General features: G+C 45.8%; 1 protein-coding gene across 1 annotated transcript in view; it reads right to left on the bottom strand.

Annotated features, from left to right (window-relative positions):
* Positions 1-19,498, bottom strand: part of LOC135385499 (mucin-2-like) — a 96,715-nt gene that overhangs the window by 24,550 nt on the left and 52,667 nt on the right. The window contains exons 2-4 of the mRNA XM_064614847.1: positions 1,644-3,921; positions 814-950; positions 175-302 (exon numbers count right to left, since the gene is read on the bottom strand). Of these exons, the coding sequence (XP_064470917.1) occupies positions 175-302; positions 814-950; positions 1,644-3,921 (2,543 nt within the window). The remainder of the gene's footprint in view (positions 1-174; positions 303-813; positions 951-1,643; positions 3,922-19,498) is intronic.

Here is a 19,498-nt window from a genome sequence, read left to right as displayed (position 1 = left end):
AAGTGCAGAATTTTGAAAGCATTTTTGAGATATTAATTTTTCCCATTACGCCGGGTTGATTTGTTGCGACGTTGCTTGTGAGTAGATGGAGCCCTGGTTGGTAAGTGGCACAGAAACAGAATGACACATCGTAATGCTGAGGAACGTGCGCACTGTCGTACTGCCATAACTTACAGCTTGTTTGGCTTCGTATTCCAGGAGCTGATAATCTGCTGACTCTTTATTTCTGTAGTTTCGATTGAATACTAGCTTCTTGTCTCCTAATCGGTCCAGCTTGAGTGTCACTCCGACAACGACGATTGCTGAAATACGGGAAAGGCGGATATGAGAACATTCTGTTTTATCGTCGCGGGACTTGACCAAAAGTAAGCAATGCGGATTCTAGTTAACTTATATAGCCTGTTCTGAATGGGGATGTCTGGAACATTGTACGGTACAGGCTAAGAAACTTAACCGATACAGCAAGAAAACTGACGCTGTTTCATTTTAGCAAGATGAAGAGTGCTAAATAAAAGAAACAAAAAAGTAACCCTCTTGTGGATGACACGTAGCGCTACGAAAACTCGACCGGGATCTGACCTGGACGACAGTAAAGGACGCCAATTTCATCTGCCCCTCATCGGGAGCTCGTCCTTCTTTCCGCTTCCCCCCAGAAAATACAGGAGCGACACCCATTCCCTCAAGAGATTTATGGAACGCGTTATTCATCGTCGGTACGCTGACCGACACATGGGAAATAATGCTGATCAAAAACAGAATCCTCCAGCACTCCTCCCTTTAGCCACCTTCACGAATGACATATCAAGTACTCACGAGTACAAGGTCCTCTGGGAATGGATCTGGTAAAGCCAGGCCTACAGTGACACGAACTGACGCCAAGCTCTGTTTTGCACCACTCGTTCAGCTGATTGTCGCACGTAGAGTCGTCTCCAACGATGCAGGTGTCGATCCTGTAGGAGAACAGTCATCATTTGAAGAACGCGCATTAACCTGCTTCCCGCTGGAGCACACGTTCTTCCCCTCTAGCAGCTTTTTCCGAACTCAGCAGTGTTACTAGGTTGGTTCAACAAGCATGGAACATCCTTACGACAATGCTGCGAAAACATCTAAATACATGAACACATCTTGATACCCTGTCACAGGTAAACATCGCGTGATACTGGGATACGCCTTAAAAAGGTCCACGTTCACAGAAATGACCAGAAGGGTATAAGACTCCTCGTTTTCCTTGTGCACTTCAGCCTAAGCCTACAGAAACATGCAACGCATTCCTGTAACATACATGTCATGTAATCCCATCCTCGTCGCCAATAATTGCTATACAGTAAGAGGTAGCCCCTGGCCAGCATTGGGATAGAATGAAGGCACGCATGTCTTTAAGTGGCAGCCAGAATGCCAGCGCGACGAACAAGAAGCTCGTGCCCTCCAGCCCCGTGTCCTTTTATTCATCATGATATAAAGGCTGTACTACCATAGCTGTACAATGAACGTATGTTGCGGCGCTGCGTTTCAGTTAGTGAGTATGTGACACGTTGCTTTCTACCCTTCCTCCCTTACCGACATTACTCCAGTATAGTACAAATCGTCCGATTTACTGTCACTTCCGACACCTCGCTATGTTCAGAATATAAGCCGTAACACACCTGACAATACTGGAGTTGTTCTTGGGTCGATACGGTGGCCTGCGACGAGATGATGGTGGCTTGGGCGGCGTCTGCTTCGAAGGTGGTGTAGAATGCCTATTGTTTGGACGTGGCGATGTGCTGGATGGCGCTGCAGGAGCTCTATTTGTTGAAAATGATGGACGACCGAATCCGTGTTGGAAGCTCGGCGGCGGACCTACAACGGGACGTACGTCGTCGATCTCCACTGGGATCACAATTGGTCTTCCTGTCGGACTCCTATGTTGCTGGGTCGGTGTCCTGGTATGCGCCATCTCTGGAGTTAATGTTCCTTTACCAGAAAGGGTCATCACGACATCCGAGTCCTCGCCGATGCTGCTCATTATTGCAGTAGAGGAATCTGCAGCAGACGTCTTTGCAGACGGGGGACTGGTCGTTGGCTTTCCATAAACGACATCCGGTTCTCGGCTGTGCTGTGGTTGTCTTGTCAACGTCCCTGTAGTGCTTGTTTGCGACGGAGCTATTGTTGGTACAGTTTCTTCAGTTGTGTCGCTGAACGAGAGGTTTCTAGCGGGAATCCTGGTTTCTGAAAGGACCGAGGATGCTGGTTCCAAGGTCACGTCTTCCGTCTTGGAAGCTTGGATAGGGTTATTTACTGTTCCTATCGTATGTACAACGGTTATGTCGAACACAGAAGGCTCTGTAGGTTCAGTTATAATTTCAGGCTCTTCAGCAATGTTTATAGTGGTCCTCATTGTATCTGGTCTCTCCGACCGGTTTAAGAAGACTGGTAGCCAGTCAGACACCGGGCCAGTAGGTACGGCTCCAAAGTTGTCGGTTCTATCGGTAATTGGTACCTCGCTTACATCGGATCCTATTGGTGTAAGATGCTTGTTTCCATCGCTGGTGTGTTCAGTCACTGCACTGGCAGTTACATCTCCAATAGAGCTTGTTGGAGTGTCAGACGTGATAGGGCCCTCATGGATGAGCACGATTGTGGATTGTGTAACAGTGCTGCTCGTCGGTAGAGGCGCAGGGCTCTGAGTTTTCTTGGAGAGCGTTGTTTGTTCTGTGGGGCGCTCCTCGTGCATGTGCTGTTCCAGTAGAGTGGACTTCGAACTGAATGGCGGTGTCGCAGTCGGTCTAAGCTGTTGGCCCTCTTGGGGTCGCCTGTCAACGTCGTGCAATCCCAGCAGATGACTCACATCGGAGGGTGTAGGGTACATGGTAGGAGGGTGGGCTAGCGGGACGATGTGAATGTTGTCAGGATGAGGCGAAGGGAAGTGAAAGTTGTTGGGAGGTGGCCGCGGTATAGTGTCGAAATGTCCCGGGTGCGATGGAAGGTGCGGTGGCGGGTGAGGGATGTTGGCAATGCCATGAGTCGGCGGTCGCGGAGGCCCTGGGAAGTGGAAGTTTGGAGGTCCTCGATTGTTAATCCGAGTTGGAAGCTTCGGGGGAGGAACCATTGGCGGTGGTGGAAGCCTCAAAGAAGGAGGACGCGGCAGCTTGATATCACCTCCTAGAAGTTGAATGATGCCGCTGATAATGTTGTCTATCGATGGGTTGCCGTTTCCCCTTGTGCGATCTGTACCGTCTTGAGAAGCTGGAGAAGGAGATATTGGGGCCTCTCGACCAAATGTAGCGCTGGGATGGAATCCAGAAACAAACGTTGGAGGAACGCTCCTCAAGGCTCTCGTAACAGAGTCAGCGACCTGAGCAACTTCTGCGGTGGGTTCAGTGTCATCCCCCATACGTCGCAGAAGGACTGGGCGCAGTATTAAAGTTTCAGTGCCGTGTGATTCAGATGATGAAGCTATGCCGCTTTCTGGACTCCTTGCTGATGGCTCGAGGAGAACAGCGTCATGCACGTCCTGAGGTACGTGACCTGCGACTTCCAAGGTCCCTCTATCACCCCTACTCGAGGTTGCTACTTCAACCGGTGTTTGCGAAATGAATGTAGATGTTTTCATGACGGGTGTGGGTGAAAACGATGACGCAACGTCATGCACTCTGTCGGAGATTATCGGGTCTCTCGCGGTGGATTGTAGCATTGGAACTTCACTCGTTTCTGTTGCTTTATGCCGAACATTTGTTGCGACGTGTTCAGTTCCACTCGCTAACCTACCTTCATTTTGACTATGGGAGGAAGGTACTGCACTTGGCGGTGAATTGAATAGAATGTCTACGGGTGATGATGCAGCTTCCCTGTCATTTTGAAACGACGACGTGGTATGTAATGACTTGTCACCTGACTCGAAGAGATCACTCCGATCGTTCCACATGGAAGCGAGAACTGGGCCTGCAGAGAAGGGAGAGAAAAAGAAGAAACTACTAAGAAACATAACACCTCAGTTCAGCAGGCACACACACAGGCAAATCTGAGCAGAATTACACAGGGTATTTATATTTAACGATTTTCTTATTAAAAAACAAACAAACAAAAGAACTAGGAGAGCACCACAGCTGCTGCTTTTGCAGGTCGGTTATACGGCCAGGCGGACACTCTGTGCAAGAGAGTATACATGTACATAACTACCAGATGAGTTATTACATAAAATTCATGAATCAACTTTTTTTAGTTCCAAGTTCCTGAGTAATTTGGCTTCCAATTTCGGCTACTGTAAACGTATTTTTATTCGCGATGTATTAATATTCGAGAATTTCGCGACCGCTAAAAAATCGCGAAAAGTTATACTCGCGAACGCTGCTTGACGCTTATCCCGCGAGACGAAACAGCAACGGAATCGCGAAATTCGCGAATAACTTCGCAAATGACTGAACTCGCGATTCACGAAAATTACATACAAATTATAATACATCGCGAATGAAAACACGTTTACAGTAGCCGAAATTGGAAGCCATCACATACCTTTAGAAAATCATGAAACGGGCGCGTACTTATAGATATTCATAGCCATGCTTTGCCGTGCAGATCGGCCGAAACCGAAACTACACGCCTCCGGAGCGCAGAAAGGACAACCCACTTCGATGTCGGCGACTTATCTGACCAGCAGCTCAGCGCCGAATGCAATCTGCTCCGCATATCTCATAACACGCGACTCCCTGATGTGAAATGTTGTGTATCGTTCCTGCGCTCGGGCGATATGAGTTGGTTTCGGTTGGTTAACGTGGCAAAATCTGGCGATGGCTATCTCGACGCACGTGCTCGTTTCAAGAATTTTACGTAATTGGTCATCTATAGTAACTACACGCTCTTGCACGAGTCGCCGTGTAATCCGTCTGCAAAGACGGTATGCCTGCTGCTTTCATACATTTTTTCGTAGAAAATTTGTACTCGTTAAAAATAAACACCCCGTACAGTCGCTTAATTAATGAATTAGCTAATTAATTAATCAAACGAACAGTACTGATTTTCGTTTATTCCGCGTTAGCGCCGCTAAGCAACTGTGGCTATGAGCGGAGTAGAGATGCGGACGATCCAGGGCCGACTTCAGGGGGAACTGTGCCGACATTCGTCTGCAAAGTCTTCGGAAAATCCGGGGAAACCTCAGACAGCACAGCTGATGGTAGGATTCAAACCCACCACCTCCTAGTCTTCAGCACGCCCTTGGCTACCACCAACGAGCGGGACGCCTTAACCCGCTCGGCCATGCCTCTGGTCGAGTAGTAGTGAGAGTAGTTTATTATATATGTACTGTATGTACTACTACACTACTACACGACATTTTATGGATATCATCATATAGTCATATATATGATATAGTCATATCATATAGTATATCGATGCAGAAAATGAGCTGCGTTGACATTGATAGAGTGGAGTATCAACATTCCTTGACTGTAGATATACGGGATAGTCGGTAACATGATATGGTATAGGCATATCGCAGCAATTTAACGAGGGACACAACACAGAAGAAATTTGAAGAATAAGTGTTGTGTCCCTCGTTAAATTGCTGCGGTATGTCTACACCAACAACATTCCTTCACCGTCCACGCGAAATCGTAGTCCAGTGAAACCAATCTGCAAGTGTTAACAGAAACGTACTATAGTTCTTAGCAGCTGCTAACAATCTCCATGTTATTCTTATCTCCGTGTTATTCTTTTTAAAAAATCAAATCTGGTATAATTTATTAAGCGCTACCAACAGATTACAGCCAAAGTAAGTTGATGAACCTACTCGGTGATAGCAGAGGCGTTGCATGACGAGAACCGGTGAAGGAAGAGGAACAATAGTAAGCGCACTTTTCTTTTACAGCGACAGCTGTTAAGGGCTCAATTTCATGAAGATCTTGTCCCTATGTCGCATCGCCGAAACACAGAAGGGAAGAAACGAAGAGAAGAAGAAGAAGAGAAGAAAGTTGCAAGACGCAGATCGGTCATTTCGGGGAGTCACGTTGGCTGTGGCGTTGGCCTCATTATGGTCCGTCCTAAAAAGTATACGTCTCCTGAAGAGCTTCGGGCACATCGCACTGCACAAGCCGCGCGAGACGCGCCAAAGCTGCGACGATCAGGGCCCCACACGAGACCGAGGCAGCTCTGTCGCTGTCGTTAGGTTGATACAACTTGCATCATATCTGCCAGTTTTTGCATAAGCTTTTAAACATTCTAAGACTATCTGTGGTTGCGGTACAGAGTAGAACGGCTACGAAATCATTTCCTACTTACAGAATGGGCTTGAAAAGAACTACTCTGAAAAACTAGCCGCTTCTGCATGAACGCTAGCATACCTAAGCGCCTTATATATACAGGTTAGCAACCAATTATCGTGCGGATCCGTCATTTGGATCCCAACTGGATCCCTCAGAATCGCGAGGAACGTTCCTGCCCAAGTACACTTTCTAACTTTTGGTGAGTTGGCCATTGAGAAAATACATTTAGTATTTATGTATCACGTAATTTATATATTTATTTATTGACGACATACCTTTTACAGATGCCCAGAACTTACGCGGGAGAAATACATCTTTCCTAATATTAGGCGGGATTCTAGACGGCAATTTGCACTCGTAAGTACCAGTACTATACAGAGGAATAATAGAACTCATCCTTCATCGTCGTGTCTCAAACTGCGGCAAAAATCATCGGCAAAATGACTTGCTTGTACTCAAGGAAAGGATTTGAAGAAGCCTGTCGTATGGTTATTGCGCATCCAGTCAAAGGTAACATTTAGGACGCAGGTTACCTTCGTGCACGCTAAGCTTGACAAATTCGCTTTTACCTCGCCCGTTCAGATCGCCACCATTTCTTGCAGCCCAAAAGGAAGAAATACAAGACGCAAATGAATTAAAGGGACAGTCAGTAGAAAGAGACTCCCAGGAACTCTTTCGTTTTGAGAGCGATCGACATTTCGGGGGCTGTCTTCTTGAGCTTCTCAGTCACTCACCCTTGTGCAGGGGTGAGTGAGGCACAGTTGGCAGTTGGCGGTTCTTCCATATCGTGCCTCGGTAACGAGGGCGAGCGTGCCCTAGTGGCCATTGAAGGAGATTCTGTTGCGTCACGGTTCTCTCTTCTGTTCAGACGGACAAGGCAAGCTACATAAAAGTTGCTCCCTTCATTCATGAATGCTCCTTTCTTGTGCGTTCAACGGCCGTCCCTTTCGTCCTCTGCATTACTACCTGTGCGGTGTGTTAGCGTTACGAATGTTCGGGTAATCAAATGGTGGCTGTTCTTGAAGATAACTCCGTGTGGCGATGAGACACGCCAATCATCTCCGAAATAAAGTTGTTGATAAATGTCATCGGCCCAATGACCTAATAGAATCTGCACATTGCCTTGCGACAAACGTTCTTAAACGCTGGGCTGCTGATGACACCTGTGTTGGGCCATGAACGCTACAAGCGGTGCTCTGGGATAACTAATTAGATGTTATCGATCGCTTGAGCGAGAAGGACGTGCACAGCGTTGGCATCACCTAGCCAAGGTCTACGCCCGCACGCAGGATGCCGTTGCCAACGCCAACAGGTGCCTAATTTGTGCGCAGTTAACCGCTACCTGTTACTGTCAGAGGAGTTCGCGATGCCAGCACTAAGGCTGTCGAGAGGCACCATGATTTTTGTGATACTTAGCACATTGATTACCTATGTTTAAGTCACGATCAGATGCTAAAAGTATTACCGCTGTATCGTCGCTCCGCCCTCAGGGATGCGCCTCGAGGGACCCTCTCTTATTGCTTCCGCCACGTTATTTCCGTTGTACAATCTGACTGTCTTCTCTTGACCTAACGATGTATCTCACAATCTCAACAATAGTGTCACCACAATCGTCCGCCCTGTTTGAAGTTGAAGCGCGCTCGGGACACTCAAGGACTGCTTATAGGACGCAATCTGGATGACACGGCTGGGAGTAGGCACTTGACACTTCCGTAGTATGGCAAAAAACAAGAAAAAAAACAAACAGGAATTCGCCATCGAAGTGCAGCGCCTTGCACTGTGCAAGACACGGTTTGCACCCGCAGAAGCCAGATGACATTCCATTGGAGACGCAAAGATGTAAACCTGTGCAACAATGCCACTAGTAGGCACTTTACCCACGCGATTCGTGGGGCGAGATTTTTATTGGATATGATTCAAACGGAGCGGACATGTATTTTTTCGACGAAAAACATAGAGGAAAGGTTGCTCAGACGACTAACCGGATTAACATCTCCATCTTTTTCATTCTAATGCAATCTAATGTTGTGTTGAGTGGATGTGAACTGTGGAGGGAAACATGGAATTCCCGCCAAAGCGGACGGCGGGCGGCAACAATGCTTCAGAGTCTGACGTCAGAACGAATGAAACCGTGTCTAGATCCGTAAAGGTGACCCACTTCTCTTTCGGTCGTCATCGTGGGTTTCCACATACCTCTTGGGTGCACGTAAAGTGCTCCCCATACCATTTGTGTCACCACCGCTTGCCGTCATACACCGGAGTTGAGAAGCGGGTGGGGAGGATATACCCTTAGTCGAGTGAAACATTGGAAAGGTAACTCAAAGACAAAGGTCGACTTTCTACTGCATCAAAAAAAAAAAAAAGAGAGAGAGAGAGATGAAAGAAAAAAACATGATAAAGTAGCGTGCTCTGATTGAGTCTCACTGAAGAATTCGTGCGGTGCTCAGCCAGGATTGGTTCAGTCTGTAGTGTCTCCGACGGTTTTATTGGCGTCCGGGCTGTACGGTAAAGTCCGTGGAGCTTTATTCTTGTATGACATAGAGCGGCGTGGCCACCAAAGACCGAAACCGAAACCGTGATCGAAAGAGCTGTGACATCTCACGTCACCTCTGCTTCGGCCGCTGAACTTCATGGAGTCCCCTTGGCACTAAGTTTTGTCCACTCGCGATCTTCAGTTGCTTCCTGGATCATCTATAGCGACTCGTTACAGACTCTGGCTTCCATGTTTACTACGGGATCTCTGGCATCAGCAGCACAAAATGTCTTGCACACATACCATGCGGCAGTTTTAAAAGGTCATAACATCCAAATGCAGTGGATCCCTAGTCGCTGTGGCATTGCAGGCAACGAGGCTGTGGACGCTACTGCACGCCGGGCTCTTCAACTCAGGCGCGTCCAACTGATGCCCATTTATTTCACGAAGGGTGACGCACACTCTTAAAAATGATGGTGGTGGTGGTGGTGATAGGGCTTGCCGTTGTCGGCCTCACGTATGTGGGCAACGTCACGACTCACGCTCTGGGGGAATGTGCGTCCTGGGCCGACTTCTAAGGGAACTGTGCCGACATATGTCTGAAAGCGTCTGAGGAAAACCCAGGAAAAACCTTAAACCTCTTAAAAATGAACTTCACCACATAGCACGCTCCTAGCCAACCATGATCTCGAATGATATCGTTATCTGCACTGTTTTGGTGGAAACGGGAGGCGTACGCCTTTTTTGTGACAATTATGCACAGCATAAGTGTCACAAAATAGGCTCCGCCTCTCGTTTTCAACAAATCAAGGGCGAGAACGTTGTCATTTGGGATGATGGTGGGCTAGGAGCGTGCTATGTGGTGAAACTCACTTTTAAGAGCGCGGGGCGAATGCTGAACGAGCTCAACCAACAAATGTGCAGCACCTCCTGACTAACAGGATCTGCTCGGGGTTCGCTTTTGTACAAGGTTGATCCAGAGTTACGCTTTCGAGTACTTCCTTCACGCGACAAACGACGACTGTCGTACATAGGTTAATGTGTGCTGTGTGTGCCCCCAGCGAATCCGACATTTTACACTCACTTGGTCGAAATTCTGAACTACATGTTGAAGTCGATCATCATCTCTGTTCATCATCTCTTTGGGTCCTCATCATCTCATCATCTGTTTGTACCTTCTGTGTGTAAGCGTACTGGGGTAGCCAGTTCGACTTCGTCGAAACTCACATCCCCATTCTTTTTCTTTATCACATCACCATCACCACCATCACCTAAAGTGTCGATTGGATAGTGTTCCAAATAATAATCTCTTAGTAATTTACGTTTATGCTTACCAATCCGAGTCTGCCTGGTCCCGACATCGTCATGAATTAAACACAAATTTTTTTTTAGATTCCGTGTTAGCGCCGCGAAGCAACTGTGGCTATGAACGGCGTACAGACGTGGACAGCAGGAAGGAGTGGGGGACAGTAGGGTTAGTATGCGTCCTAGACCGACTTCAGGGGGAACTATGCCGACATTCGTCTGGAAAGCCTGTCGGAAAGCCCAGGAAAAACCACCTCAGACAACACAGCCGGCGCGGGGATTCCAACCCGTATCACTTCCCAGTCTCGGCGTCGAAAGCGATCATCCTAATCACTATGCCACGAAAGCTGGTCACGCCCAAAACTAGAGTGTGTCAATATGTTGTGCACCAACGCAAGCAGCTTGCTGATTAGTGATTGTTTTAAAACGCCGAATAATTACACAGACAATTTGTTCTCATTTAAGCGGCAAACTTTCACAGCAACTCCATATTTTTTTTCTATTTTTCAATCAATCAAGCAGGAGCGCTAGAGTAGCCAGTCCAGCCTTGGCGTGACCCACGTCCTTTTTTTTTTCGTCATCATCTTTATCGAACATTGACTCAAACACTTCTCCACTCAAAATCATACATTCTTCCTCTCAATGTGCAATTCGTTTTTTCATCTTCTGTATTGACTAGCTACCATTGACCATTTAACGATTCCGCTTCGTACGAGTCTATACTGACTGCAGCTTTCCGTAGCAGCACGACGTCCCTTTGAATGTTTTTCTCTTTCCATTTCACACAGCAGCGCGTACTATTGAGACGATAAAACAATGACAGGGATTTTCGATTTTCCCTTCTGGCTCCACAGCCGGCAAGTGGCCATTAGACGACATTAAGCGCCAACGCAATTCGTACTTTATCTCGGACATGACCGACTCCCCGATTACGAAGCGATTTCATTTTAATTTGCCCTTCCAAGCGAAAGCAAATTGCCACTTTCGAATGCTACTTTGTTTCAGTGACATCATCACCCTCCTAGACTTAAACGTCCTGATAGAGATAAACCCCCGATTTCTTATATACCCCTCCATAGCAATTCTCATGCAGGACGTAGCAATCTATAACTCGATTCACATCCGTAATAATCATTGTCGAAATGCGGGAGCGCGGTTTCGTAACCTGTGGAATTCTGTTGTGGGCTGGGCGCTGTCATTGAACTTATTCAGTCAAGGTTACGAGACGAGTTTGGACTAAATAGCTGAAGAATTTGAACGATGCGCGTTTCTTATTTTGTCTCTATGTTATGGAATGTGTGTCGGGTGTAGTTATACTCCTCTCTCTCCATCTAGACTCTAGACATTCTTACATTCCTGCCCTGGTCGTTACGCATTCCAAAACCAAGATCCCGGAGTAATAGCAATTATTTAAGGAAAGAGCATCTTTCTGAAGCTTTGACCTTTGCATCGACATGGACTTACTAAGCTGAGCGAGTGTAGCAGGGCTTTTGGATCCTTGTGATAAGCCCTGTAATGAAAGGCAAGCAATCACTCGTACAGTTGCCTTCCTGAACCATTACGGCCTAACTGGTCATTTATGAACAATTAAAACGAATTGTCTTTCGCGTCGACTCTGTGCACAAACTGCGTATAGGACGTCTGACAGTGTACTTGGTTTTTATTTCGTTCCAGTCCTAGTGTGTCTATTGCGTTTATGTATCCATTGCAATGGAGCAGGTAGCGCCTTTAATGGTGCCACGGGTTTAATTGTTGTCAGTTGTTGACAGAATTGACTACTCTACTGGACAGCTGTTTAATTCCAAAGAGAGACAACAACCACGTACGGCTCATCTCCAGAGTTTCGTAAAATTAGAGCAGTCTTTCCCTTAACGTTTCTCAAGATTAAAGCAGTACAATACCTGCGTCTCATGCCTTTAAAAGAAGAAAAGGAAAACTGGAGTAGGAAGTGTTTTACAAAAGTTCCGAGCGACAACTTCTACGTACGCGTTCTGACTCCTCAAGTAGTGTTTCGTGCAGACGCAAAATTGGTGGGCTGAGGAATATCGAAGACTCAGCTAGGAACGATGTCATTTACCCGTCAACCACAAAAAGAAAGAGAGAGAGAGAGAATGACAATAGAAGGTACGCAGGACTCAAGTTTACAAAAAGACAGCACACATGAAAAACGAAAAAAAGCGTAATAGGTTACTGCGTCTCGTGTATATCCAAAAGTTGTGACATGCGAATCTGCTTTTCTAACACTCTCTCCTTCTCTTTTAGTCTTGGGGTAATATCAAGGGGCGCTGAGACGGATCGGCAAATCCCTCCTCCAGGGCTGATGCGACATCGTGCTGGCACTTCCGAGAAGCCAGCAGAGCGTACATCCGCATCGAGGTGTCGCACCGACTCTCATGTTTCCGCATCCGGTCAATGACTGGATGGCCACTCACCCTCAAAGTGACGTGTATTAGAGGAATTACAGGAATGGCGGTGAAATTGTTTATCCGCTATGAGGTAAAATGGACGAGGTGTTGCACCGTGAGTTGTGTAATGCGCTCCATGGCACGCCGAGCTATATAGTTACCGCGATATGTGGAGAAAATGTGATCATGAGGGGGTTCCAAAGGCCCTTTGGCGCTACGGTATATGTAGCGTTTTCTAATTGAGATACGTGTAATCTTATCAACCTGTAAATGATAGCAAACTATCCGATACCACAGGATGGGCATTCCCACCAAACTGAACGACGAGTAATGCTCATCAGTAGATTTGCATGCAAATGCGTTTTTTTTTTTTTTCGATGTGGTTTCGTATATCTGAATGATGAAAAAAAACTTTTGATCTTGGTTGGAACCGATCAGAAGAGTTCTATGGTGCACATAAATGCATGCTTTGCGCGTTGTGGCATCATCAACAACAACAACAATTGGCGATGACGACGAGATGGGGTATTTCACCGCGTTGTGGCATATTTCGCATGAAATTCCATGAAAAGTGCATATATTGAGGTGCGTAGTTTCAGTGCGTGAGCTTATTTCTTCTACTTTTTCATGGATGGTTTTGCTGGTTTCGGGAAGGCATTGGGTCGTTTTTCGTAAAAATTTTGGTCAGAATCAAACATTTTCCATGTTTTGGTGGGGGTGATGCACTGTTCAGCCCGCACCCTGGCTGCTCCACCCTCCACTGGTTGCATGGCCGATTGGCCGTACTTCACCTTCACCACATAACCGTTACGAAGACGGGCGGGGGGGGGGGGAGAATTTATTGGCAGGAAAAAATAGGAAAAAAAAGAAAGGGGAAAGGTCAGCCATGCAGCACGCCGGCTTGCTATTCCCTAAAAAAAAGAAAGGAAAAATATAAACAAGAGAAAAGGAAATAACAAAAAGATAAATAAATAAATGAAAACAAGAAAAATTTAAAAAGACACTCGGCTCACAAGGAGCCCAGGAGGCCCGTGTCACGCAGAAAGCGGAGCACCGCTTTTGTGACTCTCCACTGGTTATCTCGCTGCACAGGGCCAAGGAGTGTTGCGAGAGAGACGTCTGTCCGTCCGTCCGTCCGTGCACCCAAGCTCTGAGAGGTGTTGCCAGAGCACGACCAGCTGATTGTGGTGACGCTGACAGTGCAGCAGCTGATGAGAGACATCGTCCTCTACGGCGCAGCTGGGGCAAGTGGGAGATGAGACGCGGCCCATTTTGAACAGGAGTGAACGGGTGAGGGAACGTTCAGCCGACGGGCGGTGTTCGCATTTTGGTCAGCTTGATGCAGTGCCGAACGCAAAGCGCTCAGGGTAGTTTCGTCAGGGGTTTGGTCCACCATAGTCTGCGTTTACGCTATTTTATCAGTAACGAACGCAAAGCATTGAGCTCCATGATTTATGTCTGTGGCGCAAATATTCTTTGTTGTGTGTTGCCGAACGAAGCGGCTTTATTTTACCGTATTATCCCTAATAAAATACTCACTTTTATAAAAAAATAGGCATTTGGTGCATTGCTTTCGTACCAAGCACAATGAAAAGAATATTGCATATATTGCGAATTTTTACGGCATATTTCGAAGATTTTGAGTGCATAGTTGCATTCATATTTAGTGAGAGTTTTAGTGCACATTTATCCGCGCTCTACTGAGTTTGGTAAGATATTCGTGTTCTAGGTAGTTTTGCTGCATTTAGGATGATGACCTTGTCGTCTTTGCATGTCTTTGTTGTTGCGGTGACAAACATTACGTCGTCTTCGAAAGGCGCGAAATCCAGCGATCCAGTGAAGGCGGCCTGAAGCTCAAACCTATCCGTCAAGCCGTCAAATATTTCGAAAAGATACTGTTCTTCTAACGTCGCATTGGAGCCGGTAGCAACCAACATCACAATTGGTCTGCATATATTCAACTACTTTTAAAAGACTACTAAAAGGATTAGACTACTAAAAGACAACTTTAAAAGAATTATGCACATCGTTAGCGAACATGTTAGAAAGCAGGCGGATCGAAAGGTAGGTCCTTAGGATCGTAGATCGTGCCTTAATTCAATATTTGCGGTCTGTAGTGCTTCTAAACCCGAATGTCTTATGACCGCAGACAGGCGATGCATTTTTCTTGCCCCACTTGCAGTCTAACGTTAAAGGGGCACTAAAATGCAAAAACAATTCGTTTTCAAATGAAAGCTCGTGTTTCGATAAGTGTAATGCAAGTAAAATTAGTTTACACAGCGCTACCTTTTAGAAGAAAAACGCAATGAAAACAGACCCGTCTTTGGCTGTAACGAATGGGATCCCCAGGAGGCAAAGATTGACAGCATCCAATGAGCAGGAATGGGCATAAATACATTTTTTGAGTATTTAAATATAAATAGAAAATACTTTGTTGAAAGAGATATTTAAATACTTTGCATAAATACTTTTCATCATGAGTACTTAAATACAAAAATATAAATACAGTATTTAAATACCGTAACTACTACCATATATACTGTGAGGAAAATATCATCTGGAATTACAGAAATAACGATGATCATAACAACAAATCAACAACGAACAATAGCATTTATTTCTTAGATTATCGTGGCAATTTTAATATGAGAAGTTTCTCGAATACTGCATCTTTTAGGCATCTTCTGTTCGGCCGTACAATCAGATTCGTAAAGGAGAACAGCATCTCCACAGGTTCCAACACCAAATGCTTGTATTAAATTTCACGAAGATGCTTCGTACAACAAGATAATTGGCTAGTCGCGACCGTTGTCCGCAACAACAGTGAAAAACTTGCCACCTAGAATGGTTTGTCGCATGCGCATGGTAGCGCAAACTCGGCATAACTGCGCCCCAAACTCTCCCTTCTTCCTGAAAGGTCAAATACAGGGCAACTTTAAGTTATGAATCAGTATATACTGTATTTAGGAGTATTTACGAAGTATTTACAAGAATAAATACCCGAAAATTGGTATTTAAGTATAATTATAAATACATCTTTTGGAGCCTGTATTTAAATACAAAATATAAATACATGTATTAATATTTTAAATAGTATTTTAATTACAATGTATTTAAATACTGCCTCTCCCTGCCAATGAGACAGCAGGAGAAGCGCGCGCATACCTATCTTGTCCGTGTGGATTTGGAACGGATCCGATCGTAGTGTTCCAGATATGCGCCGTATGATGCGCACTGCTGCATTTTTCAATGCCAATTCACTGAATTGTAGCCCACAACAGTTCTCCCGAATGTTCCACTGACAACATTATTCTTCGCGTACTTCGGACAGCGACGCCAGTCCGCTTCGCAACGCGCACATTGCTTTTCACCGGGGCTGCTCCATGACGTGGCATGGACTAAAACACCGATGCACGAGCTGAAACGACGTTCACTGCCTAGCGCTGAAGCAAGAAAGAGTGCGGTATAATTCCGATTGTAGATCCGTCACGGAATCAAGTTTTGAATTATGACAACAAGGTCGAAATTAACATAGCGTGTAACGTCATTGTAAGCGTTGATGTGAACTTGTTTGTGCATTTTAGTGCCCCTTTAAAGCAAATGCATGTATGTCTGGACACGCGTTTACAGAAACGAAAGTGCTGTCGGACATTCGACAGAAGAGTGAAGCAAAGAGGCACGCGCCAAAATTGAAGCGCTATCACGTGACGCACGCTGTGCATTTGGCTAGATGATAAATCAAGAAGAACTGGAACATAGAGTCAATTGAGGAAAAAGAGAGAGAGAAAGCACAATGCTGCGGTATGAAGTTGTTTATGCCGCACACACAGAAGGAAAATTAAGCTTTTCAGGCAGGAGGCACATTCAGAAGATTCGCTTCAGCGCTTGAGAGGAAAAAAAAAAATCGGGATCGCACGTAATTATTTTCATTATTACACTTACGCGCAGTGTTATCTCAAGGCTAAGTCAAACTGTAAACAGATGATGTGAGCAAAGTACTCATACCCCGTACGAAATACCCGCTGAGTGTAACACATTAGAGAGCTGCCATTGAGAATGACCTGTTTCTTTCATTGCTGTCACCGTATATGTGGTACGTTAATGTAATATGCTGGGTGATATGCATGGGCGAGACCGCAATTTGCAAGAATAATGAAGTACATACAGGAAAGTATTTCTCGGGGATTTTAAAGAGGTAAATCGCTTTTTCATTAATTATTCTGAAGGCGTTGCTCACTAGCTAACGTACATATGGAATACTCAAGTTTCAAATTAACCAAGCATCATAGAATTTATTTAGTATAATGTGCTGCTAGCTTCTGTCAGATGAATGATAACAAAATTTGGAATCTTCTAGAATCCGCTTAATGTCAAGAATATAAGCGGGTATTTTTATCAACATTTTCGTGCAATGCTAAGGCACTCAACCCGACTCATAACGTTATGCGCAACCTGCATTCGGTATTGCCATCAAGGCAGTATTTTAAGTCACCTTTTATGATGACACCTATCAAAACGAAAATTAGGTGTTTAAATGGCAGAGGAGCGCGCGTCCGCATTTAGTCCACTCCGCAGAAGGAGCAAGGGCCGATCGAGTTGTTGAAATCATGCGTCGTTTGTGGGAGACGTCTAAATGTGGCATGGGTGTCACATTGAGGTGAGGTGTGGTATGACATCTGGTGGAACACATGGCGAATAACTTTCACCAATATACGATATATGGTGGAACGTGGAGCAAAATAAGGGAGTTAGGAAAATTGGGGTGTCGGTCTTGATTGATTTTTAAAAGAAAAAAAATGGAGATGTTAGTCTCGAGTCACTCGGGACTGGCTATTCCAGGACGCGTTATTAAGAAAGGGAAAGAAAGGGGAAAGAAAGAGGAATTACACAAAACTCGACGCTTTGCAACGGAATGGAAACAGAATAAATGAGAATATCACCACCTAGCTTGACACCAAAAGCGAAATCTCAAGCGCAAAAACAAAGAGCGCCACAATCTGTCAGAGAGCTCCGTCGAGACGAGAAATTGCACAAGGGCGCGCATGGCAGGTATGAGCTGATTTGCTGGCCAGCATCCGAGAACCTTCTCGGTGGAGTATGGCCGATTATCCAGGCGGGACAGGGACGACACAAGGGTACAACGGTGTGCACTGTACCTCGGGCAGTCTTGGAGTATATGCTCCACGTCCTCAACTACATCACACAGACCGCAGTTAGGGGACGGGACCATGCCGAGCTTAAACAAAACTCGTCCACTGTATGGCACGTTGAGGCGAAGCCTGTAGATGAGCGACGTGATGGGTCGCGGAAGCGCTGACGGCGTATAAAAACGGAGATCTGGGTCCACCTTGCGCAGGAACGACGTAGAAGGGACACTGCTGCGCCAGTGTTCGCTGCACAGACGTCTCATAAGAGTACCAATTGCTTGTTTCGCGTCCGCTTGGGTGAAATACGTAGGGTGCGGGGTATCGGTCTTCTATAGCTTCAATGCGCAGAGCCTACTATATGAAAGAAACCTCGAAACGTGTATACGACACATACTCATAAAGATGTCTCATATGCCCGGCTGCCAGCTCGGAGGGAGCTCTACCGCCTGTTCTTTAAAATGCAGAAAACTTATTGAAATTAGTGCAGTTCATTAACGCTACTTTTGTTTTTCCACACCACGGCGGTAATTTACGCTCGAATCAAATGTCCTGTGTACAAACTGTTATGAACTCCACTTGTACTTGTTTGTTACGGCAACGCATAAGAGCCAGGATGAGGCAGGATGCTGTTGCAGCAGTTTGTTTCAGCAACGCACAAGAGCATGTATAGATAAGAGGCTGGATGGTGAACAATGCGGAATTGGTTAGTAATTTTTCTCTCAGTGCAACTCTGATTCGAAAGGAAGCCGACAATGTATTTCGCACCGCGACATAGTGCGTCGGCCGGGAGGTCAGCGAAGTTTTGAGGCCAACGAATGTTAGAGAGCGATCATCACAAGCAGCTCTTTCAAACAAGAATGGCAAAGTTGGTCGTCAAACCAATGCAAAAAAAAAAAAAAGAGAAAAAGAAAAACACCATAAAGATCGGAGAGGGCGAAGAAGAAGGCACGCTAATCGGAACAAAAGCTGGCGGACGATGCCGATCGGCAATGTGCTTAATGCTGGCCACCGAAATTAAGATCGAGTGGTTCTTGGTTGTCCGACGCTGAGGAAGGCTGGATATGATGCTCTAGTTGTTGCTTGCGGTACCATGAGGGCCCCCGCTCTCACTGACTATGATTTATGTACGGTTCGAACTCAAGCATTATGATCTATTAATTAATTGTTTGATCATATTTTGTTTGCCCTACGGTGTAGCATCGCCTACAGGGCACGGTTAGTTGAGTTTTTTTTAAAAGGGATAACATAACCAATACTTTGCACCTGCCAATTTCACGAAGCTTCATGTGACCGCTCTAGCATCCCAATTTGTCCCGTACCATTATTCCGTTTTGCCCCACAGGTATAGGCAAAATGGGAGGTTTGGTATACCCGTGGTAAATGTCGTATCTGTGCCGTCCTGTAATGTTCTGTCTGTTGCGCAATCGTCAGCGTATAGACAACGGATGAATGTCTGCACTGAAGTGAAAAATTTAACATTTTCCTCCGTTTAGGTATAGTTATAACTTAGGTCTTCCTCTTATGTGCCTCATTTGGCCCGCTTCCCCCTACACTAACATGCACTAGTAGCAACACACGCTTTGGTGTGTGTGCTCATCTCAGTTTTGGGAAATGACCTGTCCCGAGCAGCAGCGAGTCGTGTGACCCTGTCGGCGAGGGGACATTTTACGGTTTGGTCACGTGCCTAAGATATATCACATACTTCAGTTGTCTGTTTGTTTTATACTTGTATTTTCTACTTTTTCTTGGCACTTGAGAGCAACCAGCTTTTTTTCTTAAGCGAAGTGAAGGAGAGGAACAGACCCACAAACATGATACTTTGACGAAAGCCCTCTTTCTTATCCGTCGAGCTTAACACAACAACAACAACAACGAAACGGTGGAGGGTGGTACCCCTATGTGTGACCATCGCCATGCCTAGCAATAGCAATA

This window comes from Ornithodoros turicata, chromosome 2, assembly GCF_037126465.1.
Source record: "Ornithodoros turicata isolate Travis chromosome 2, ASM3712646v1, whole genome shotgun sequence".
Lineage (NCBI taxonomy): Eukaryota > Metazoa > Arthropoda > Arachnida > Ixodida > Argasidae > Ornithodoros > Ornithodoros turicata.
The sequence above is the reverse complement of the archived record's forward strand: the minus strand, read 5'-3'. Positions and strand labels throughout refer to the sequence as shown.